The 25289-nt window shown below is 47.2% G+C and overlaps 1 protein-coding gene across 8 annotated transcripts in view; it reads right to left on the reverse strand.

Annotated features, from left to right (window-relative positions):
- The window catches only part of CTIF (cap binding complex dependent translation initiation factor), a 147696-nt gene that overhangs the window by 51607 nt on the left and 70800 nt on the right, over nucleotides 1–25289 (reverse strand). For all 8 annotated transcript variants that reach the window (XM_033011109.2, XM_033011108.2, XM_033011104.2 and 5 more), the window contains one exon: nucleotides 15985–16061. In XM_033011109.2, the coding sequence (XP_032867000.1) occupies nucleotides 15985–16061 (77 nt within the window). The remainder of the gene's footprint in view (nucleotides 1–15984; nucleotides 16062–25289) is intronic.

Below are 25289 nucleotides of genomic sequence, written 5' to 3' on the forward strand. Positions count from 1 at the left end.
GCTAAGGCAAGATTTGACAGGATCTCCTAACAGCTGTCCAGACATATGAGATGACCCAAAATCAACAGCAAGCAATTACTTCCGACACAGGGATCTGGTAAAAACCAACCCAAGGAGCAGAGATGCTTTGGACTCGTGTGTGCAAGAAGCCTTTATCAAACACACTAAATAAATGTATTTTAAAATGATGCAGCGTGCTGTAGCACTTAGTGTAGAACTTTGGGAGCCAGGATCAGTCTGGACATTGACTTATTGCAACCCAGTGACAACCCTAAGCAGTTCCCCAAATGTTTACCTAAGCCCGTCCCACTGTCAAAAGATGAGTTGTCTCCTCTTGACCCCATTCCTGCCTCCTCTCTCATGCTACCCCTAATACTTGCATGGATGCGCTGAGGTGTGCCACTTTCTGATCCACTCCAAAAATTTACGTTCTTTTGGATGAGTTTTGGAGGGTAACACATCCAAAAACAATGCTCTGGGGGAGGCACAGGGCTGGGTCACCTTCTGCAGCTCCAGTGCCATGTAGCCGTTGGCCGTTGCTGCTTGGGGACCAGCACCCCCAGCTTTAATCAGGAAATGAGGATGATCAATAGCATCTGCACAATGCTGGGAATGGATGGAGCAATGTTAGTTTAAACGAAAGAAAGAAGCCTGTTGTCCACTCGTGCCCTGGAGGCTGTCATGCTAAATAAAGACATTATGAGAGAAAGAGCAGATACTCAGCGCTTTCATGCCTGTCAGTGACCCTGACACCTTCCGAATCAATCTAGGGACTCTCCTTCCCACAGATGGTCCCTTGGAGACAGACTGCTGTGTCTTTAGTAGGAATAAATGGAAACAAAACAGTTAACAAATATCCAAAAATAGACAGCAGTTAACTTTTTTTTTTTTTTTTTAATACAGAGATGAAAAATCCCTGGGTGATTTACATGCCAGCAGAGATATTAGCTGTATATAATAGATGCAATATTTTTAATACTAATATTTTGGGCTGAGACAAGAGCGGGAATGGAAAGTATTTCCAGTGCCTTGACTTCTTTATTTTGCAAACATTAGTTGCTAACTGGGGTCAGACAGAAATATTGTTTCTGCAACAAGAGTCCAAACAACTCGAGCTGGCAACTTCTTCCCGCACTAACTGTGCCAGAGCTTCGGCACGTTGCTCCCTCTCAGGTCTCCAGGGCCAACGTCCCCAACTTGGGCTTGCAGGGAGAAGGAGCAGGTAGTGAACGGTCTCCTGCAGAGAGGGTGGCTACTTGTTGTGGCCAGAAACTGGAAGCCATCACCCAGATTGTGCAGCCACACTGCTGAAGCGTTACTGGGCTTCTTCGAACAGGCCAGATCTCATGGAAAGATCTTGTGTGACACAGGGGATACCATAAACCACACTTTTTTACTCAGCAAAAGCATCAACCTCTGCTTGCCCTTACCTCTCAGTTCACTTGCCAGATAACTTTGGAGAGTGACCTGGCAGCAGAAAGCCCTTACTGCTCGTTTCGAGCATTCACCAGCAATGGCACATTTATATCTGAGGATTGAAAGCTGGAGAAAGAAGCAAGTTATTTCACTTTATATTCACTCCAGCAACCAGCTGCTGACAACACCTCCATGAACTTGTGCTGGAAAACAACGTGTAGATGGATAAACCCATTTCCAGTACTGAGGAGCCATGCCGGAAACACTCCACCAAAGAGAAAGCCATTTCAATAACAGATCGGTTTCCTAGTGCAGAGGAACCTGCCGCTATATTTCCTTCCCTCAATTCTGCCTGGCTGAAATAGCATCACGTAGACGGTTGTGTTTTGCACTACATAACACTAAAAGAGCAGCCTTGAAGGACAGTCTCATGGGTGATGTGGTTCACACATACAAGGATCTAGTGGCCACGGGTTCACTGCAAGGTCTGCAGTGGGGGAAGGTCCAAACACAGTGCCTTCCCTCTTTTCTGCCTCAGTTTCCTTGCAAGGAAAAGGGGGATGCTGAGAGCAGCCCTCTGCCAAAAAGCACTTTCAGGTTGATGGACAGCAAAACACCACAGCATTGTTTCATCCCTGGCTGTCTTCCCTGGGGACAGCTCCTGCACTGCTGCTCCATGACTCTTCCTACAGCTGAATGACTGAAGAGCACCCTACACTTGCCCATGGGATGAGGAGTTTCCTGCCAGATTGGTTAAAAGTAAGTCACATCATCAGCTACCAAAGCAACACCAAGATACCAAGATGACCAAGGTACCCTGGGTGGAGGGCCACAGAGATGCTGGGGGGGCTGGAGCAGCTCCCCTGGGGGGCCGGGCTGAGAGAGTTGGGGGGGTTCAGCCTGGAGAAGAGAAGGGTCCGGGGAGCCCTTCGAGCGGCCTCCCAGGGCTTAAAGGAGGTTAAAAGAAAGATGGGGACAGACTTTTTCATAGGGCCTGCAGTCATAGGACAAGGGGGAACAGTTTTAAACTAACAGAGGGGAGATTCAGACTAGGTAAAAGGAAGAAATGTTTTATGATAAGGGAGGTGAGACACTGGCACGGGTTGCCCAGAGAGGTGGTGGGTGCCCCATCCCTGGGAACATCCCAGGCCAGGTTGGACGGGGCTCTGAGCAACCTGATCGAGCTGAAGATGTCCCTGCCCGTGGCAGGGGGTTGGGCTGGATGGCCTTGAAAGATCCCTTTTAGCCCAAACCATTCTGTGGTTCTATGATTCTATGATCCCAGAGCAGGCAGTGCTGAACGCTTCTCTTGATGGTCTTGCTTTCAAAATGGCAAAATCTGTTTTCAATGCTGACTCCCACTTTGCTGAACACAACTGAAGAGCTAATGTAATGCTCAACGGTCACTCAGTCCGCAGGCACAGGCACGTGAGCACTTTAACCCTCATGACACGAAAAGAAGGATGGTTCAAAATAAGTAAAAGGAGGTATTTCTTCACATAATGCACACTTAAACTGTGGAGCTATGCTATAGGAGAGGTGAGTACCAGGAGTTCACAAGGGTTTAGAAAGCACACTGCCAAAGTCGTGAAGGGAAAATCCATCAGGAGCTACTGCATGCAAAGGTGAGCAAATGAGGACCTGCAGATCCTCAAAGTGTAAATTCCTGGAGAATCACAGAATCGTTTTGGTTGGAAAAGAACCTTGAGATCATTGAGTCCAACCATTAAGAACAGGAGAGCGCTGCTGGGAGGCAGCGTGACATGCATCTCACGCTCATCCTCGTGTCCACTGCTGGCCACCAAGCCAGGTGCTCTGGTGTAACCCATCACAGACCTCCCCCCGCTCTTACTGACCTCCCAACCAGCTCCAGTGCACCACCAGCACATCTAATTGCAAATGAAAAAACTCCTGCCTCTGCGCTGATGCCGGGTGGTATGGCAACCATAAGATAAGGCAAGTTACCTCCCAGCTGGGTGGAGGAGCTGCAGCTTAAGGCACTCTGCACACACAGCCAGCGGCACGCGCAGGCAATTACTGCCGCTCAGCTCACGTGCCGTAATTCATTAAGCCGCAATAACGCAATCACCCAGCTGAGTCCTTTTAGGAACAAACCGCTGAGACAATATTGTCCTCTGGGGACCTGCAGTTCGGAGAATTAATTTAGGGTAATAACTCCCAGTGATGTTGCGGACAATCAAACTGAAAGAAATTATGATCTGTCTCTAAATTGCCTGTAACCAACCCCTTGGCTGATGCCCGCCAGCTCTGCTCAGTCAGGCAGGACAAGTGCTGACTGTTTACTTGGGACTTTCATGCATATGAACAACTAATCCTTGAGGAACCTCACTGTGAAGGACCAGCACTCCAATGAAGAGTTCACCTTGTTCACCAGGATGCTCAGCTTCAGCTGGCACGGCTTTCTTAGTCATATGGTTTAGTTTCAGGTAATCCTGTGAGAAGCAGCAAGTTGGACTTGGTGATCCTTATGGGATCCTTCCAACTCGAGATATTCTATGATTCCTTTCTGAGATGCACCTTTAGCGCGGTTGTTCCTGAAAACGTGGTCTGTCCTTCACCACTGGTTCAAAGCTTCTAAATCTTAAGCAGGACAGAGACTATTATTTTAACAGGATCTCTGCTTAGGTGCTTTCAGCTGCCTAGAAGAGTTTTTTGCATCATTACACTCTAAACACTACAATTTAGCCAGATGCTAGTCTTGCTACTCATCATTGCAGGCAAGTACACCACCAGAGACTTACTTTTGTCCTTAAAAAGAAAAAAAATTATTGGTCCTGAGTTTTCTCAGGAGAAGAACTCTCCTACAAATAGCAGCTTTTCACAGCCACCATTACACTGGCTCAACTCCTTAGCATGGACGGCTGTGACATCCCCGTTGGGTTTGGGATGTTCCCTCTGCACCCCCACAGAGAGTCTCCACGGTGGCTCCAGTAACCCCCAGCAGCTCCCAGGAGGGCATGGAGAAGACAGGAGCATAAGGAGGAAAATGAAACCTAATTTCCAGTTGCTGCTTCAAGGGTTCAGACCCACATGATGTTAAACCTTATTAATCTGACTTGGAAATACTACTGAGAAAGAAGAGCGTGTTTCAACCTTTTAAACTCCTTCCTCTCCTCTTTATTCTGTTTCAACGCCATTTGTTAAGTTTGGTAAATGCACTGCAAATCATTTAGCTCAATGCTAGTTTTCAGCAAGTACCCACTCTGTCTGCAACATTTAATTTTATTTCAGTGTGGAACTCCATTTCGGCACTAAAATAACATCTTGATATTGTTGGTTTCTTTAATAAACATCCTCTCCTCTCACTGCAAAGCCTTCAGTGAATGGCCCTGGAAGAACAAAAGACATTTCTGTATTGTTTTAAGTTCTCTTCCTTTCTGAAAACCTCAATTAAAACGGTGAAAAAGCAAACGTGTTGCTACTATACCCTGTAATTATGAACTCATTTCTATTCACTCACCCAGCAGGAGAGGTTTGTCCCTGTGACCTCTGAAAATGGGTTTCTAAGGGTTTTCCAAAATTTCACAGCCTTAAAAACGACAACTTCATGTCAGCCATAAAACATGTTCACCTTTGCCTTCCCCCAAAATAACTTCCAATCTTAAAATCCAGGGTGAGGGCCATTCTTGTCACTATTTTTATTTGTGAAAGGAGCCCTAGCACTGGCCATGAATAGATTGGCATGGGAGTGGCCCTGGAAATAGTGCAACCCTTCAAGATAGTGTGAAAATTTCATGAACACGGGCTGTCAGCTTATTGTAAAGAATTTTCAAAAAAATACCTTGCATGGCACGCTCTTGAGTGATGGTCTGACTTTTCTTAGCAATCTTTCCAGCACAAAACCTACTTGGCCCGACGAGTATGTGTGCAAGTGTGACCCAACCTCCTGACATGCCAATGCGATGCTTGAGGGAACAAGTGTGGAGTTTTCTTTTGGTAATGTCACGCTGAGAAAACATTTTGCAAGACAAAATGCTGGGAAAATATGGTACGTATGTATATTGTCTTGGTTATATATGTGTGTGAATATATACCTTTAGGCAGAGAGTAAAAGATAAGGACGGTAAACAAGAGGGAAAATAATTTTTTTATGAGAGATGAAATGACAGGACAGGAAGACGATGCCTGAGAACTCAGAATGAGGTAATAATGAATGCAGAATAGCAGATTTTCACATAAAATAGAAGTAATAGTGTCCCATGACATACCTAGGCTTACATACTTATTTTCTCTTAACATTTAGGACCAAATCCAAGGGAGCACATATACATCCACAACACAGCTTAGGCGGAGCTGAACACTCTTACAGCTCATGAACCTACTCCCAAAACCCCATGTAACATCAAGGACTGGGGTCAGATCACATTTTGTCTGAAATGTAAGTGCCAGAAGCATCACTGACATGCATGTCCTGAGATGACACCATCTCCTCAGACTCCCCCCAGCTCAGCTCCTGCCTTAGGATGTACCAGATTTTTCAGCTGGGCACCTACCCACCACCTCACTTCTGGAAGAAGCCTTCTAGAAGAAGGTGCAAATTGTTAACTGAAGTGAAAATGAGTTTGGGGTTGTAGCAGGAGTTGGTACAATGCCTTTGAGGGGTGCTCAGGGCTAAACCCTTCCACCCGTGATGACAACAGCTCTGTTGACACCTGTTTATGAAAAACCAAGGGAAAAAGAAGAATACTACATACTTCACCCAAGTTGCTGAAACACTAGTGACTGGTGTCAACTCCTGACCATCAGCAGCATGAAGCTAGCTTGGCTGGTAGACCTCGGTAAGATTTACCTATGCAACTGATGGGTAATGGGGGCTCACCCTGGACAGTGAGGCCAGGCTGCCTCAACAAGAGGTTGAGATAAATGCAGGTGAGGAATCTCATCAGCTGTGTGCATCTTCCAGGTACAGACACCAGCACATTTTCTTCAGACACCGGAAATACTTCTGACAAGCACGGTCTGGAGAATGCTGCCCCTAAAACTTCTCAAGAAGTGTCAAGGTGGCACTCTGAGAGCATGAAAATGTCTCAGTAGAAATCCTTGCTTTCCTTGGCTGAGAAGAGATTTTCCTTTAATGAGATGGGAGAGAATGGGATTCCCAGTCCCAAGTCTTTGTTCTTGCTAAAGAGAGCCCAGAAACAAATCCCTGTCCCAGTGCTTCCCCTGGTGAGTGGTGTTTTGGCTCAACCCCTCCCACAGCTCTTTGTTTTTCAGACTTCCTTGGTTCTGGTCAACTTGGAGAGGCAAAATAAAGCACGGAAACCTATTCTCATAAGATGGACAGACTAATTTTTCTTATGTGGGGGCCAGAAGATCCCAGTGAGAAGCTTTCCGGGGTTCTCCAAGCGTCTGTGATTGCCCCCTTTAGGGATTCCTACCTTGTCCTAGGGGAAGGGGAAGCCTTCCTCCTCTCCATGCAGCACTGGATTACTGTAGGGTTGCTCACAAAGTTCAGACTTGTTCAGGACTTTTACTAGAGTGCCACGGTGGAGACCCTCAAGCCCCATGCACATGTGCTTAAGTGTACAGAACAAATGCTCCCCAAACAGCTTACAGCAGCAATGCATTTAACACAAGGAGAACACAGGCATGGGGAGGGGGTTACACAGCATCGCTCAGAGGGTGGGTTCAATTTGCCCAGTTTTAGGTACCTGAGATATTAAGAGGTCAAATTTGAGGTGGGGACATAAACTCCACGGCAGCCCAGTCAGTTACAAGCAGCAGAGAGTAGGGAGGCAGTCACCTGGCCAAATGCCTGCTTCATGATGAGGTGAACCAAACTTCATTGACTGCATCTCCTCTGACCACAACAGGACTTGGGCACCCAGTTGATATATGGTCAACATAGTTATGGACACATGTAGGATTCAGATGATGGTGTCAATGGAGATGCTTTATGGCATCTTGTCTGGCTCTCACCCCATCCTGATGCTGGTTTCACAAGGTCTGGTGTCTGCTAGCTACTTGAGTGGATATGCTAGGGCATCTGAAATAGCACCTGTGGTCATGGTGGTGAAGCCCAGCAGCCTGATAAAGATGAGAACTGAAATGAGGTCTTCCATAGCCCGTCCCAAGGCCTTGGACACAAGAGCGGTTGCTTTGCTAACCTTCTCCCTAGTTGTACAGAGACCATGAGCTGCTCCCTGTTCCCAAATGCTCACAAGAACGGGCAGCAGCAGAAAAGGAGTGAAGAGCTGTTAGTGTCAACAACTCACCGTCCTCCAGACCAGCCCCTGCTGCAACACAGGAACAAGAGACCTAATAAACAATGAGATCTGATGAAATCAGGTGTCCCTCCACAACAGCAACACACTGAAGTTCTCCTGGATTTTTTGCTGGAGCAATTGTTTTGCTTTTTGTGAAGTAACATCATAAGACCCTGAGCTTATCCAGAAGGACATTACATTTCTATTGAGGTTTCATAACAGTAAAATGTTTTGCCGGTGGTACATCAAGTCTTTCAATCAGCTGCAGAGATGGAGAAAAACAACCTGCAAAAGCCTCCTGATGCCATAAAGTCTACTGGCAGCTTGGCAACTCAGGTTAAATTTAGTCTGTAGGACAGGGTTCACTTCAGTCGCCAAGATCGTAAAAAAAAAAAAAAAAAAGGAATAAAAAGTCTTGTGTTGCAGAGTTTTTATGTAATGACAAAGCCGCTCTCAATAGAGAGGTGGCAACCCTGCAGCTGGGAAATGCACCCGGCTCTCTCCTGCCACTGCCTCCTGGCATTAAAAAAAAAGGAACAATGAAAGGAAAGAATTAAATTTGCTTAGATGAGTACCTTTTAACCCTTCTGCACCATGCCTTTAGTTAGGCACACAAGGAGGATGGAACAGATATGGAAAACAGTAATGGTTACACATCTCCTGAAGTCCTGCTCATGTGGAGCGTGTCCTGGTGAACCCACAAAGGTTTATCTGTCTCTTTACATTGGTCTTGAGCCCACGGAGCGCTCTGATATTTACAGAAGGACATTTTCCCTGCATCACATGAAATGAAAAATCCTTTTCGTTGTTGCTAGCGCCGAGAAAGGAGCTGTAAACACGGCACCGTCTTCCATGGTGCGTTTTGTCGGCAGGATCTCCGCCGCACCATCTGCCTTCGGGGGTGACTCACGGCTGGGCATATTTTCACTGACACCCTCAAGTGCGTGAGGGCTTAGTGCTGATCACAATGGCAGAAACAAGAGCAGCCGGGTGGAAAGCCTCTACTTACCCCACCACAGCTTGAGACGCCAGCGACAGGCAAAACAAGCTCCCTGATGGATGCTAAATACCAACTGCTCCACCTTACTGCTACTGGAGCTTCATGGGGACTGCTTGGCTAATGGGGAGACCCTACACATGAAGCTCTGGGGATGGTGCTGGGGCAGGCAAGTTGCTCTTAGATGAGCCAGTCCAGGACTGATGCTAAATATAAACTTGGTTGAGATGGCTTTTGCAGAGCTACTTGATCATCTGTGTCCTGTAAGTACTGGGGCTCGGATTATTGCACAGGGATGGTGTTGGACTATTACAGCCCTGTGCCAGGCTGTGTCCTGTTCGTTGAGCCCAGAGCACGGTGCAAAGGCAGGGACAGGTCCTGATGGAGCCAAACCACCCCCAGATCTCAGCTCCAAGAGGTCCCTCTTGAGGAGAAGTGGCAGTGCTGCCCATCAGTTCCACCCATGGCTGAGTCACCTGCAGCCAGATGCCCGCGGGTCGTCAGGAGGCAGCTGTTTGGTCATTTAAGGACTGCTCCTTTAACCGGGAGCCTGGTGCAGGCTTTGTTCTCAACAACCTCCTCCCAGGAGCGGGGTTCCAGCACTGTGACTCCTGGCAGACCCTTCTCCTTGCTGCCTGGAAGGAAGGGCAGCAGGGCTGGGTGATGCCAGTGTGTCTGGACAGCATGGCTCCGCAGGTTGAAGGGGCTCCTGCTTGACCCCTCCTGATACCATCTCTGCCCTGCTCCACCACTGCCTTGCCCAAATTGCAGCTGATGGACTAACCAGGTCCCAACGACACCAGGTCTTTCTATGGACCTACCCAACAGCCTCATGAGAGGGTATGGGAGTAACTACAAACACAGGGAGGAAGGACCTTGTGTCACTCCAACCCCCTCCAGTTCCCTGCATCTGTTACTCCCTTGGTGGTAATCAAGGCAGACCTTCCTCTGATCTCCAGTCTTAATTAAATGGCCAGTTTTATCCGCTTGCTGTTTATAGCAGCGTGTTTCTTCAGCAGAAGGAGCCCTTCTCCCCCTGTGCCATTTACCCCTGGGTACCTCGAGAGCATCCGCATCCACTCCCAGCCCTCTGCCCAGCAAGGCTGAACCAGCTGACACGTGTGAAGCAGCATTTCCTTCTCTGGGCTTTCAAGTTTATTTTATCCTCCACTTCCCTGGGTGACCCTGGATCCTCGTATTAACAAAGAGCCAAAAAAAAAAAAAAAGGCAGAAAACTTTTGCTTTATGCCTCATCTCAAACCCCCCTTGCTAATGGCTCCATCTGACTCCAGCATCATGAAGTCTTGCAACTCCCACCCGACCCCACACCTTCTCCCTGAATGAGGAGATCTTGCCCTTGAAGGAACAAGCTGGGCAAAGCTGATTCCTGTGATGTTTTATGACAGGGTAAAGTGGTGGAGTGCCATTTATGATGTTTTGAAAGGAAATTGTACAGGAACAATGTCCCGAGCAGCGTGGCTATTGAAAACCCTTCACAAAAGGAGTTTGCCACAAGAGGAAAAGCAGCTTAATCAGTCGAACTAATCACTGTAGGTGGTTGAGTGTCCCAGAGGGTCTGTAAAATCAAATATAATGGGAAAATAAATATATCACAGCTTGCCTACGCTCCTCAGTGGAGCCACTAGCGGATCTGGGACATTCCCTGCCTGGCCCCGAGCCCACCGTGACTGTCCTTTTGGCCGTCCCTATGCAGGACCACGCTCATCTCCATGCGAGACCCTGGCCAGGGCCACATGGATGGGCTGGGATGAGCCCCGGGAGGTCCCTCAGCAACATGGACCGTGGCTGGGGAGTCAGGACAGGGGTGCCCACCCCCACGCGCTCACCCCAGCTAACCCGGTTTTCAGCGTGGGTGTGAGCAGGGGGGGGTCAGCGGTGCTTACACAACCCTCCTGCTTCAGGAAGAGGAAACTGTCCCTGACAGCCACCCGGGGCTCTCCGGGGAAGGAGGATATTTCTACCTCCCCCAGCTCTGAATCTAATTAAAACCAGAAAACAACACACACACACACACACACAAATAATCCAGTCTGTTTTTTCCTGATCATTTAAGTGTAAAGCCAAGCTAATGGTAGGAAGCAAACTGGGATAACGCAGGAGAAAACTTAGGAACATTTCTGTAATCCTGTTGTCAAAAGCTGTAAGTATTTGGGGCAGGCTGAAAGGAGATGGGAAAAGCACATGAACCTCTTTGTTACCACCCCTTCTCTCTGTGTATGAGCCAAAAGGACCTACGCAGTCTTCTGCTCCAGCTCCTGATCCCCATGCAAGGGCTTCATGAAGGACGGATTTCCCAGGTGCAGAAACACCCCTCTTAAACCTCCATCCAGCAGAAGAAGGAGGAGATGACACGAAGCTCACCTAATGGTCCTTCACTTGAGGCTGGCCGTGGACCCCAACAGCCCTGTCTAGAAGAGCAGTGGCTCCAGTCATAGCAAAGCCTGGAGACACACCAGCTGTGCACAGAGAAAGCACAAGAGATCCACACCTTTTCTACTGAAAAGTGTAATTCAGATGCCTTTTGGAAAGAGGGGATTGGTTAACTCTCATGTTTTTACTCCATCCTCTCCAAGACATGGAGCTATGCTTCCCTCTGCCATCCTCTCCTGACCACCAAAAGCCCCATGAGATACCATTCAGCATCTATGGACACATGAGGATTTGCTTTTGGTAAGGTATTCAGGCTGATTTGACATCTGAATCCAACCAGATGTGATCGAACCAATGTGATTATGATAGCACAAACATTTTAAAAGTGTCCCCCTACAACCTTTCTATGGTCCTCATGTCCCCTTCCTTAGGTGGTGCAGAACAGTTTCAGTACTCTCATAATCAGAAGACCAAGAAGTAGGTTCAAACTCACCTGTCTTAACCTACTGCAACTCCATATACTCTTTGTAAATCCAGTCTAAACTGGGCAACATTTATTATTACTCCTACAAAGCTGGGGCAAGCCTCTGTGCCTGCATTTATGGGCTATGGGGTTTGGCCAGCCAGACCCTCCATCCCAAAACACATCATACCAGGATGCCATGGGAACTGGAGAAACCCTGTGCAGCACCAAGTTGACTTGCAATGCTTTGAGAGATACTTAAGAAGTGGCATTTTTGGGAACTTCTGAAAAACAAGGGGCCAAACTCAGAGTCCACCTGTCCAAGGACACTGCATCCCAGCACAGCTTGTGGTCTGCTAGCAGAGAGGCTTTGGGTTGGGAAGGGTCAGAAGAGGGGACTTGAAAAATGGGTCCACTGTGCCCTGTATCCCAGGGTATTTTTTTTCTCCCAACGGCTTGCAGGAGAGAAGGGCAGGTGAGGTCCAGCCACTACCCAGAGGAAGTCCCTCTTTCCCTAGAGGTGTCTGCCTATGGGAGGTCAAACCCAGTTGCTCTTGGTGATACCTAGGTAGGGTGGGTCTCGTGTGGCAGCAAACAGCAGATTAGCATTTGGGCCAATAAAACCTTCATCTGTCTTTAACACTTGTTCACATGGACATCTGCAAAAAAACTTGCCTCTGCTGCTCTTCTTCAATCATCCCATAGAGTGGTGATGCTCTCCATCACCCTCATCAGGAGCTGGCAGTTACACTTTGTGTGTCTAAACCAACAAAACCCAAACCACTGGTTGTGGGATTTCTGCTGGGTGAGGTGGGGAGGGAGATACCTCTCCCTGCTCTCCTGCCCTGATTATAAGGTCTTTGCAGCAAGGATGTCACCACCTCCTGTAGGATTTTACACCTTGTGCAACCAAACCCTCCACCAGAAGTGTCTTTGATGTTGACCGCTGTTACCAAAAATGTGCCCAACAGACTCACAGTGTTTTTCAACTAGGAAAGTCAAAGCCTGTTTTAATGACACCTGTAATTTGCTCTTTGTATCTGTCTTACACAACAAATGAAGCATGGAAAAATGACTTGTGAAACCTAAGAACGTATCGTATGTGCAAGGAGAGAGCTATGGTTGCATGCCCATAGGGTTGTTTCTCCCCGGGGGAGTGAAAGGTGCACGGCAGAGACCTCACGGTAGGTGAGCCACACTCCTCTGCAACGCGGTGTCAGCATTTCCCGAGGAAAGGTGACAGGAAGGAAGCGGGGACAGGCACTATTTACAGCATGGCCAGACATCAGCGTCGTTTTGCACGAGAAACAAAACGTGCTTCACTAGCCGCAGACTTGGCCCGTTTTGAATGTCACCATCACGGAGGGGAGAGGAGCCTGCTCTGGGGTGGAACTGGTATCATTTATAAGACCAGCTGGAAATAAATAGGCAGATTTCTGGGTGCCAACATGCTTTATCATCTCTTTTATAACAGCTGTGTTATATAAAGTATCAGCCAACCTGAAAGTCAGCTAGAACCAAGCAAGGCCAGCTGGACCTGTGCGTCGTGCAGAGGTCAGTCTGGGGGTTGACTCCTCAACCCAAGCTGGATGTCCACTTGCGAGCAGTGACTCCTGCATATGGCAGGAGGATGCCCCATCATTGTCACCTAGGATGTGCCATCCTTCTCGGATGAGTCAGGTCCTGGGCAGGGAGTGCCAAGTGTTCACCACCTTCAGGTGATGAAAACCAGACCCAACTGCACCAGGGCTTTGGGGCCACACCTCCTTCTAACCAATGGAGCAGGACCTTTTTTCTTCTTGAAAATCCACTACATGTCTTCCCTACTCCCATCCCTGCCTGCTAGCAACCCCCTTCTAAGAAACCAGATCTTCTTTCCTTGGGTCTAAGCATCCATAACTGCTTCCTAACCCACTTCCCAACCCATGCATCCCAAAATGGTCCTGCTCAGCCTCTCCCAAACCTCGCTGCCTCCAACGCCCCATCCACAGTCTTGCAGTTTTGAGTCTCTCCATATCCAGATGAGGTTTAAAACAAAAAGCCTGAAACGCCCAACTGTTTTGCTGGCCATAAAAATCTCATTCTGAGAGATGTTTGTACCACCTGAGTGGCTCCACCAGCTCCGAAATGAAGCTTTTTCCCCCCAGAATGATGCCTGGCACATTAAGATAATAGCACTGCAATAAAGTGTGAAGAGCTTTGTCACTTTTTTGTGCTCCAATACCATCTGGTTGTTTTGGACTTTATTTTAGCTATTCCTTTTCTACCCTTTTTTCCCCCTACTTCTACCACATTTTTCTCATAAAATAACCGTTCTGAGACCTCACAGACTGCTAGAAATCAATTTTAAGGACTGAGTGCTCTCTGGGGGGCATCTCAAGTGACACGAGAAGCAATAAAACTCCCCTTTTAGTTTCAAATGTACCACAGAGGCAACGGGACCCTGAAAAATTCCCAGCATCAAACCATGTAGCATGGGGAAAGTGGGGCTGCTGAGGTCTCCAGCTGAAGTCTAGGGGATGGGATCATGTCTTTTCAGCTTAAATAATTAAGAGACTTGTTTCACTCCACTCCCTCAACCTGGGCTTCTTGGCTTTTTGCAAATAAAATGTTTTTCTGTCTAAGCTTGGACACCACCATCGATGTCTGTGCAGGACTTGGGCAGGACTGCATCTCCTCTGCTCTTCTCATTCTATTTCATACATGACTGCTTAGGGCTGAAATGGTCCCATGTCTCCTCCTGCATGATCCATACCAACTGGGTTTTAAGGCTTCTGTCTCTCCTCCTGCAATATTACCCCAGTGCTGCTTGGTCTGGGCTGTATCTCACCCCATGATCTTCCAACCCCAGCCCAAGGCAGTTTCTTTTGCTATCTCTCTTTGCCATCTGTGCAGGAGGCAGGGATGCCCTTGGGGGCTTAATGCTTCTGTCTGCTGATGGTTTATCTGAAGAGACCAGAAAGAAAAAGAAATAGAAATACACATCTGATGTGTTCTCTTGGATGGCTGTTTTTTTCGGATGGGAAGGAAGAACCAACATGCTGTTCCATGGCTCTGATCCAGTGCAGCTTTGAGCATGGGGCTTCAAGCAGGAGACCCCTTGACTCTGCAGGTCTCCTCTCCCACAGCATCATGCACTCTTTGGATGGCAGAGGAAGACCCATTTGGTGAGCCGGCATGGGAGCAGGATGCTCCAACCTCCGCTGCAATGTCCTGGAGACCCCAGCCCAGCACTGCCAGGAAGTCCATCCAGCTCTCTCTTGCAACACAAGCAGACTTCAGCCTGGTTTTAACCACGTTTCAGTGATTACAGGGCTGAAAACCACTGAAACAAGCCTTTTTTTTTTTTTTTTTTTTTTCCTAAATTACAAGATGCAATTGTCTTTCAAATTGCATACAAGAAAAAAGGAGGGAGCCTCAAAGAAGAGAGAAAATGGAGTTTGCTGCTGCTGAACCACCCTGCCCACAGAAAAATGTTTCTAGGATGCCTGAGCAAACTCTTTTCAGTTGTTTTTTGGTCTCTCGGTAAAATTTAGGAAAACCAAACCAAGCACAGAATTAACTACATCATGGTTGTTCACAAGTTGGGAAGTGATGGAGAGATTTGACGACACGTTCCAACAACTATTACAGCTGTCTGTAGGACTCCCCTGATAATCTCCCTGTGAGGCATCACAGCTCAGACACAGATTTCAGATCACTGTGGGAAAAAATACTGGCCACTTTTTCTCCTGTTAAATAACATTAATCTCACACATGCCTGGTTTAAAACGCTTTATTGGCCCAGTTGTGTTGTCTCAGCCATGGCAGAACACACTGGCAGAAATGAAGCTGCATGTGCAACTAACTCCCTTATTCCCCACTTATTTTCACATTTAACCACAGTCACAATTTATATCAAGGACGCTAGATGCCCTCATATAATTGAATATGCAATTTACACAATTAAGTATACAATTGACTCAATTAAATTAACTCAATGAATTGAAATCACCAATGCCACAGGAACTCAGCTGCCTATTTAGTACATCCCCTTCCTCACCCAGACAGGCATCCGATGCTTGCTGAAAACCCTGCTCATCTATACCCACTTTGCAGGTGACCCTGAAAGTCAGCAAATTTTACTTTTCAACAGAAAGAGAGGAAGCAATTCCCAAGGACTCAAAGCTTTTACAGATAATACCTTGCCAGCTGCCTCTTTTAATACAAGTGGGGGGATCTGGCTGTGCTGGAATAAGTATAAGGGGAAAAGGAGGTCCTTAAGATACTCCTAGAGCAATATAGGACATACCCCAGATTTAAAAGACAAACCAGGGGGATGGACAGACTCTGCATTTTCAGGATATTAGTGCTCAAATAAGGATTCATGCATTAACCCAACACTAAACTGCTGAACAGCAGTATTGTCCAAAGACATTCCATGAAGCAGTGGGGGAAGATGTGCGATGAAGAAGAGATTAAAAAAAAACCATTAAAGAAGTTTCACTTACCTCCGGTCGTTTCTCCTCCTTCTGAACAGTTTTTTGGTGTGTGCGATTTCAGCTTCATGAGGCAATGGATGGTAACCCTGTAAAACAGAGAGAAAAGCAGCGATCAGCTCCAAGATACAGAAGGCACCAATACGGAATGGCTGAGAGTGAGACAGAGCTGTACAACCAAGATGTGAGCATGATACAAGAAACAGTTCCCATCCAAACATCCTTACAACATCTCAGATTTACTGAAGCAGGTCTGGAAATCCACAGACTTCTTGTACCCACTCAGGGCCGGTGCACTGATCAGGGAATTAAGTTATTTGCAATTTCTGTATGGGAGAAACCACACAGCGACGATAACTGTACCACATATATACCACCTATAGGTGGTATATATATTCACCCACTTCACAGACAACACTGCCGATACTGGTGCACTTAAACCATCCACTTTCACTGGGTTGTTTCCTTCATATGTATTTATTTATCTAAAACCCAGGTGTAAAAATGTCTGTACTGGGACGATGCTCAGTAGCATTTTGAGGATACTGGGAGTAAGCAAACGTGAGCCAGACCGTTGGGGCTGTGCCCCCAGACTGTTAATAAGACAGTGACTTTGTCACAAGCATCTTGCTGTGCTTGTCCACTGTGAGCTGGTCAACCCATGCCAACCCTGGGGTAGGGATGGGTGCCACCTACCTAATGGAAACAACTGAAATGACCGGGACATTACATGGTTTGCCCCGGTCACATCAGTGGAATAGATGTCTGTAACTCAAGCTGCTGCCCTGGCCTCTCTCTGCTGAAGGTGCCAACTCCCTGACTTGGTATGTTCACCTGATAAGTGGAATGATGCATTTATCATCCTACTAGGGGCATCATGAGGCTTCGCTAATGTGAGCAAAGAGCTCTGAGGTTCCTGGATGAAGGGCACTATGTAAGTGCAAAGTATTATTTATCTTCCAGGGACCACAGAGCTGTCATAACCATAATGAATTTTATTTATGCAGTATTGTACTTCCCCGGCTGGCAATAAAAGCCCTGTAAAAGTCGCTCCTTTTATTTCCATCGCAATCTATCTTAGCCTCAGCATTCCAGCCACTGCCGGTGAATCACCATGCGTGAGGGGCCATGGGGGAGCAGCTTGGGCAAGGGCAAGGGCTGGGTGGGAATGTAGCTCATCGAGCAGCAGCTTTGTCACATTGGCATGACAACATAACATACCGACTTAGGAAAAAAGTTCGTCTCTCTCTGCATGAAGAGCCTTAAAAATTACAGTTAATTTTAGTAGTGGTTACTGAGATAATAGTATTTTGAGTTTCCCTGGTGGAAGAGATGTAACGGAGGAGAAAGGTTGCTGGGGGTGGTAACGAATTTAGGCTTGCAGACCAGAGAAGACATCCCCAAATCCAAGACCAACAGGGTTTATTGCTTCCATCCATCCTTGCCAGAACTTTGCTCTTTGAGGCTTCAAGCAATGAAGAACTCACCAAGCCCCTGGTAAGTCCTGCTGCTGGCTTTCACAGCCCCATTCGAACCTTGATTTGGCTGCAGTCTTGAAGTGTGTTTCTTGAGAAGGTAGTTTCTCTTTTAACTTCCTTCTTCAGTTTTAAGTCTTCCAGAGAAAATCGGGTGCATCGTGATCATACGGTTTAGCATAGGCATTAGAAAGCATGTTCAAGAGTAGTACCTACTCTCCATGACCATATTATTCTTCTCTCCCACTAAAACACCCTTATCACCCAGAGGTGCTGCACCAGACACAGCATCCTACAAGATCCCTCGTAGCAATGGTACAGGGGCCATTGTTACAAGAAGTTGCCTCAGCTTCCTTGCGGATCTGCTCATCCAGCGAGGATCTGCTCAGCGACACACGATGTTCTGTGGTCTTCTGCTCACGTCCCTGCAACCAGCACCAGAAAGAGCTCTCCTCATGCTCCCTAGGTCTCACCTCACTGCTCAAACATAGCCCATCTTTGACTAATAAGAGGTAGTTTGGGAGTAGGAAAAGCTGGCAAGCTGCTCACCTGGGGCTGTGGTTGGGTTATCACCTTGTTAACCAGGTCTGACTTGGGCTTCTCCTGCAGCCAAACACCTCATGGTTAAATCTGTGTGGCATCTTTGATGTCTAATAGCTTAGAATCATACTGAACCTTCGTCATTACTGAGGGCTGTGGTTTGAGTCTTCCTCATCACTTATTTCCCCTGTACCTTATTTTCACTGAATGCATAGGAGGAGCTTAATATTTCCAAGATCTCTGTTCCTCTGAAAATTTGCTTGAAATTGGCCAGTGGTTACCAAACCAAATGAGAAAAGGAAGGGAGGGAGCAGACACACACAGCCCAATCACATCAGCCGTGCTAGTTTAGGAAATCAGGCTAAAAATAGCACAATACTCAGCGAGGTTGTTTCCAAATGTTGTACTACCACAGCAGACTAAAGTTTGGGGTATTTTTAAGAATTTAAGCTGCATTGCAGGCACATGTGCAAATACCATTACCCTGGAAAAATGAAACTATTTCTGCAGAACACAAGGACCTAAAGCACCCATTTCCTCAATGTGAAGCCTTCACTAAATCTCAAGAGCTGCCTGGTTTCTCCAACTAGAAATCAGGCGTACAGTGGTGCACTGCTGAGTGTCCTCCTTACAGAGCACCCCTGTGCTTCCTCAGACCTCTGCCCACCAACGGCTGACAGCATCAGGGTGAGAGATGGATTAATTACATGGGAATCAGGCTCCTAAACCGAGGAGCACTTCTGGACACTGCCTGTGCCTGAACAGAGGAGAACTTTGTGTCCCCATTAGGAAAATTAAGCATCTCCCTCCTCCTGCTGAGCAGTTCCCTTCCTTAGTCCTAGTCATGAGACAATGTTTTGGAAAAAAACAGTGACTGATCCCTACTCTTGTCTATTTTGGTGCAACAGAGCTAAATTTGGAAGGGAAAAAAGTTGACTCTTTTTGTGCAGCAAGCTGATGTAAAAGGAAATATCAGCAACTTGCAAGAAGGGCGGAGTGGCTGGAGGAGACTAAGGGTGCTGGGTGGGTGGGGACAGGCCAAAGTCCCAAGGACACGGTGAGCACTTTGATGACATGGCTCTTGGGTTTGTCTGGAGGCTGGCTGCCTGACACGGGTCATGCAGGACAGCAATCAAAGTGTCTTCATTAGTGCTGGCTCACTGAAGACAACATGGATCTGAAATGCAGCTCCTCCATTTTTCAGTGGACACCCTCTTTATGAAGCTGAAATCCCTGAACAGAGCCAAAGGGAAATGTCTTGCAAGGCAGAAAACCACCCTCTGCTCCACAATGGGTCTACAAAGACCTACGCAAGAGTGATGGTTCTTGCTCCTACTTGGCTCAGAAGACACCACCAAGCCCAGGTGCTCATGGTGCTCATCGGCAGGTCTGCAGCTTCTCAGTGGTCAGAGAAATCACATTTGGTCTCTCTTGCACATTGGTTTTATTTTGACATTTATTTGCAGGTGGCTGGAGGAGAACGTAACAAACGAACATTTCAGTGCTGATGGTTCTGGAAGTGAAGGGTGTGGGAAAAGCAAAGAACAAGGAGCCTATGGACTCAGGAAGGATCACTAATAGCGGTCATTTTCAATTTTGGAGCTAAACACTCTGCGGTTTACATGGTGGGAAGCTTGGAGCAGAACCCGAGAAGCCCATGAGATTTCTAATGCATGTACGTGTATGTCAAGTTTAAATCATAAACATGCACGTCTGAACATGAAAGGCCAATAGCTCTGGAAAAGAAGGGGCATTCAGGAATGGTCTCCAGGCTAGTCCCCTAGAGATCACTTATGTTGTGATGTGCATATTCATTTTCAGATGTTTTGGGGTAAGCGGCTTTTGGAGAAGGGAAGCTGATGTCTGGCAAGCTTAGGTGACTGTCATGCAGCCAGCTAGCATACGCCAAAGGAAGTCTGTCTTCTGCCGAAATTGCTGCAAACAGATGGCAGAGGGGAGCATGTTTGACACCTGTGTGCACTCTTTTTGTGCTTTACCTTCCCAACGAAGGTGTGTGCTCAACCCTCAACCCCATCCACCTGCCCATGGGAATCTAGAAAGCCAGCAGCTGACTCTCTGCTGCCCCAGACCCATTTACATCAAAGTTTAATGAAAGAACAAATAAAAAGCTTTCAAGATCTTGCTGGCAATCTGCAGCAACCCAAGAGCCCCTGCCTCTCCCTCCACCAATACCTGCCCCTTCCCAGCAACATCCCTCTCCTGAGCCATCCCACCCCACATTTCAGCCCAGTAACCTGCGAGATACTGGCTTGGGAATGACATGAGAAAATGGGGCAGGACCAGAGGAGGGAAACGTTTGGTTTTAGAGCAAACCTGCTATGAGCAGGAGATTTGCTATCACTTTTTTCAGGCCTCCTCTGCAGCAGCATCAGTGGAAGAAGTTGGAGGAAGGCATCAGCTTTGCCTCTTTTACTGGTGATGGTAAATCACAAAGACATAGGCAGATATGAGGCAGGTTTTTTTGCTGCTGCTGGTCCTTCTGTGACCACTCTTTAGGTAGCAAACCCCAGAGACTCCTTCAACATCTGACAACAACTACCTCATAACAGGGATGGTCCTATTTGGGACCAACTTGCACCCTCTGTCCTTCTCCTCCACTTCAGCACTTCTCAAGTGCAACTGTTGCCTGGGGTGGCCAAATTCATGAGTGTTTCACACAGACCTGGTAAAATTCTAAGCTATTATGAGAGGCTGGGGTTCATTGCTTTGTCCCCACAGTCTTCATGTCTGGTTAATGCAACCTGACTTTCAGATGTGAAACTTTGCCCCACAGAATGACTGTCTTCACTCATACCCACTCATTCAGCCTTTTCCGTAGATGTTTCCATTCAGCAGAAATGCTGCCAGCCTGTGATGGTCAAGCAGGCGAAGATGCCTGAATGGGAAACAGCAACACTGAAACCCTGGGAGTGAACAAAAGGTTGAGAAAAGTAACAGGGCTGATGGAAAAAAACAGTGCTGGGGTGATGAGAGAAGGAAAATAAATGATCCAGCCATATCGCAGGATCAGGCCGCATGAGCTTTATCTCAAGAGCCTTTTGTGCCCTCAAGAAATATCTCCACCCTTGCTTATCTTAAACAAATGGTTGCAGAAGGCCTGAACTGAACAAACAGGTTATTAGGCCTGTGGTAGGCACTGGGAGTTTCGCTCAGTTTTATTGCATGTGAAGTTCAGGGTGGGATTTATTTTCAGGGGAGGTGGGAAAGGCGAGGTGGGGCTGGGCTCATGGCAGCCCTGAAGAGGCCCCACTTGCCTGCATAAAGGTGACAACAGAAATATGGAGGCTGGAGGGAGTGTAAAAAAAGAAATATACTGTGGTTCCAGAAATGATCTGCAGAAACCAACCCAGCTACTTGCAACACCCTGCGATAAAGCTTTCATCTCCCTACATGATGGATTATCCATGTCAGAAAAATCTGGGACAGCACGGAGCTGCATATACATTTAACTTTTATTGTACCAGTTCCACACTCCTCATGCCTATGGGGTTGAATGTGCCAATGCTCAGTACAACCATCTCAGCCACCCAATTTCACATAAAAAATGTGGCAAAGGCACTGATGGCATCACCCCCATCATCTCTACCCACCCGAGGCCAGCATTTATCATACACAGTGTCCTGTGGGCACTTCCAGTAGAGCCATCTCCTTGGAGGCTACTTGCCGTTGCCTCTCTCCCTTCCAGAAACTCCCATGGTGCTGACCCACCATCCACTCTCCTCTCTAACATGAGGGGAATTTTTTACCTCTTGAAAGGAGAGGGCTGAGGCACAAACCAAAGCCTTGACCTGCTTTGGAAGCCATGGAAGAATACCAAACAATATCAGGAAGCCGCCTGGAAATGATTTCCTCTCCTTTAAAATTTAAGTGACAAATTTGTTCCTTCAAATTGCAAGCTATTCATTTTTCCTGGAAGGTGCTTATAATAATAGTTGCTTCTGTATAAGGAATCAATCAGTACTCTCCATCAGTGGAACAGGAAGCGCAACAGCTTTACATCATACTCCTCACCCAAGATAAAACTCAGGCGAATCCTTAGAGCACTTCATGGTTGTGGCTCTCCCATCACTTCGCACCCACAACACAGCACACATGGGTCCTGGCCACCTCCAAGGATGCTTTCTTCAACCTCAATCATTGGAGCCAGGGCTAAATTAAACTATAGGGCTGGCAAAGAGGACTTAGTTTCCAGCCACCCAGGAGCTGGAAAAGGAGCAAAACTCCCCCGGCTTTGCCACCACTGATCCAACAAGCCCCAGAGCAGAGGAGGGATGCTCCGTGGGACCTTGACAGTAGGACGTGCTTGTCCGATGAATCATGGCATGGCGCAATATGCCTCAAATGGGAGGCATAGGAAGTTTTTTTTCTTGGGAGGTGTCCCGGTTTGGAGAATTGCCGGATTAACTGCATCTTTGGGGAGCACAGCCTAAATCCTACGTTGCCAGCAAAGGCTGAATGCATAGCTGCAGCAGACATGCCTCGGTGATAAGCACCTTGGAGGAGACTCTCTTCCTAAAGAAAGAGTGGGAGCACAGAGGAGCGATGGCTGTGACAGTGATCATGACTGTCACAGCTAAACACCACTCTTTAGTTATCACTGAAAACACCAGCGGCTATTCCCTACAGGGTTCTGCCCTCCCACGCTGCCCCAAGGATGGAGCCTCCTGGATTCCCACTTGCTGAGTGTTAATGCTGGTCTATACGGCCCCTAACAGAATGGTGAGCATTTTAATGAATTGCAGACTCTACACATGCAGTCCCAGACCCAAAGATGTAACATTTAAACCTTTATCTTCCCACTGCCTTTCCTTGGCATTTGCTATCGGCTCTTGGCAGAGAGCGGACACCCAGCTAGAGGGAAGAGAGCACTTAAAATGTCATTAAATACTTGGTGGCAGCTAAGCTGTCCCGCCTCATCCCTCTGCAGCCAGCTCTAGGATGAAACAAAAGACGCACAGAACGGCAGAACAACCCAGCATGAAACTCCCCGTGCGGGGTGAAGGATGCAAATGCAATTAAAGCATCAGAATAATTAGGCAAAGCATCCCAAGTGAAACGTACCCTGAACCTTCCTCAATGCCTTCTGCTGATTACTGACAGTGAGTTTTCTGGGGTCTATTTTTAACTCTTGGCCCCTAAGCTCCTGAATTATACATAATTCAGAGATAATAAAACTTTAAAATCCAGGACAAAGTCTCCTAGGAGGAACTGTCTCTGCAAACACGCACGTGCACATCACTGCAACCAGGATGGGTAGGAAGAAAAGCCCAACCAGTGGCACCAAGCCCCAGTTAAGCCACTGAGATGGGGACAGGCTGAAAACACGGCTGCACTGAAGCAGGGTGCTCCTGACACACCGACACACAGTGCCATAGGAAGAGTATAAATAACAGACAAAAGAAATCCCCTTTTGTTACAAGAATCCGCAAATCCAAAATCAGTTACAAGCTGACTTAGGAAACGGAGCTTTTTCCCATGTTATAGCAAAATGGGAACAATACTTTGTGAGTGGAAGTAACTCTAATTGTTTTAACTGATGTTATTTTAGTGTTGTTTAGGTTTATTGTTTATTTGTATGTATTTCCTCTACCCCGGTCAGGCTTAAAAACAAACCTTACTGTCAGCAGTAAAGCATCCCATCCATAAATACATTTATCCAGTAAATATAGATATAACCACACCATTGCTTGGAGTCCTTAAATGCAGAATATTTAAAGAATCATTAAAATAAATAGCGCTGATGACCTGGGTTTGCTTTCCCTTGGAAAAGGGAGCCCTTTTCAGTGAATATTTGGAATAAATACCACCCACATCACTTGCAACCAGGAGGCACCACACCTGGTATTTGGTCTGCAGTCTGTCCAGGTAGCCCAAGCTCATCCCGAGAAAGGGCTGTGCCGCTCTGAAAATCTTTTCCTACATTTTCCTTGGCTTGTGCTAGTTTGGGGGTGAGGGAGGAATTGCTTTAGCTGGGACTTAAGAGTGTTATGAGGTTGCTATGGGAATAAGTGTAACTTGAGCTATTTCAGTCCCTCTGGGACCTCACATTTCTTTAAAGCATACTTTTCCTCTATATTTTTCATGTTCCTCAGTCTGGTTTTCCCTGTCTCTTGTCCTCTTCGAAGCCTACCACCCCCATTTGTGCGCCTCAATGTGCCGTTTGACCATGTCTCTCCAGCCGAGATGAAGCGGGAAGGAGCGATGGCAGGAGGACCTTCATTCACCATCCACACTCAACGCCTCCCCATCAGGCCATCGTGGTGGATGGTGTTGCACGGAAAAGACCTGCAGGCAGAATAGGGACTTCCTCAATTATTTTTTAAGATGATCTATAAACAGATCCCCATAGGACATCAGGGGGTTTGGGACCAGAGCCCAGGTCACCCTCTAAGCTGGAGGGTCTGTTGGATCTCTGTGCAATCCCCAGCATTGGTACAGCCTCCTCTGGCCTGGTGAGCTCACCTCAAACCTCAGCATCGCTCTCTGCAGGAGGTAAGGGCTGTATCCAAGTACATTTTAATTTCACCCTTACTATTAACAAAAGATTGTGTGTTTTCCATGTGCATTCGTGCAATCACCCACAACCAGGCTTCCACAAATCTTCCCCTCTTGGGTGGACTGGGGTTTCAGCCCATAGGAGCTCCAGCTCATGCAAGCTCCCAGGAGTTGGGACAGCCCAACAGTGATGAAACCCCTTATTTGCAGAGTGATAACTTCACAACCTCACCAACAAGAGGTGGCTTCTCTTTTATTTCAACATGGGTAGATCCAGAGGTACTAGGAGAACTTTCTCACTGCTCAGCCCCTAGCACTTCCCACTGGAGGCCTTCCAAGTGCATGAAGTTTCGCAACACCCTAGGATCACAGGCAACAGTTAATAAGTCAGTGAGCATTTTTTGCCATAATCCATATCCCTGTGATCCATACACTGAGCCACCAAAGCAGAAGGGAATTTTGACATCAGCTTTAATAAGGTCATGGTGGTGGCAGCCCCTCTTGGTCTACCAGTGGTCCTTTTTTGTAACCCTTCATGGCTGAAGCAAGATGTGCAGGATATCACGGTCCTTTCCTTCTCCAAGCCCCTTGTATTGTGTTGGAAAAATTGTCATACAACAGATATTCCTGTTTGCAGTTGGCTGAAGACACAGCCATTGCACTTTCCCTGGGACTATACCACAAAGAAATGTTTTTTCTCCTTTCTGAAGTCTCTGCTTAGTCTAGCTCAGCCCAGAGAGAGCAAGTGAGGTTCCCATGTCACAGCCACCCCAACTTGGAAAATAC

The sequence above is a fragment of the Tyto alba genome, unplaced genomic scaffold (assembly GCF_018691265.1).
Source record: "Tyto alba isolate M040663 unplaced genomic scaffold, T.alba_DEE_v4.0 Super-Scaffold_42, whole genome shotgun sequence".
Classification (NCBI taxonomy): Eukaryota; Metazoa; Chordata; class Aves; order Strigiformes; family Tytonidae; genus Tyto; species Tyto alba.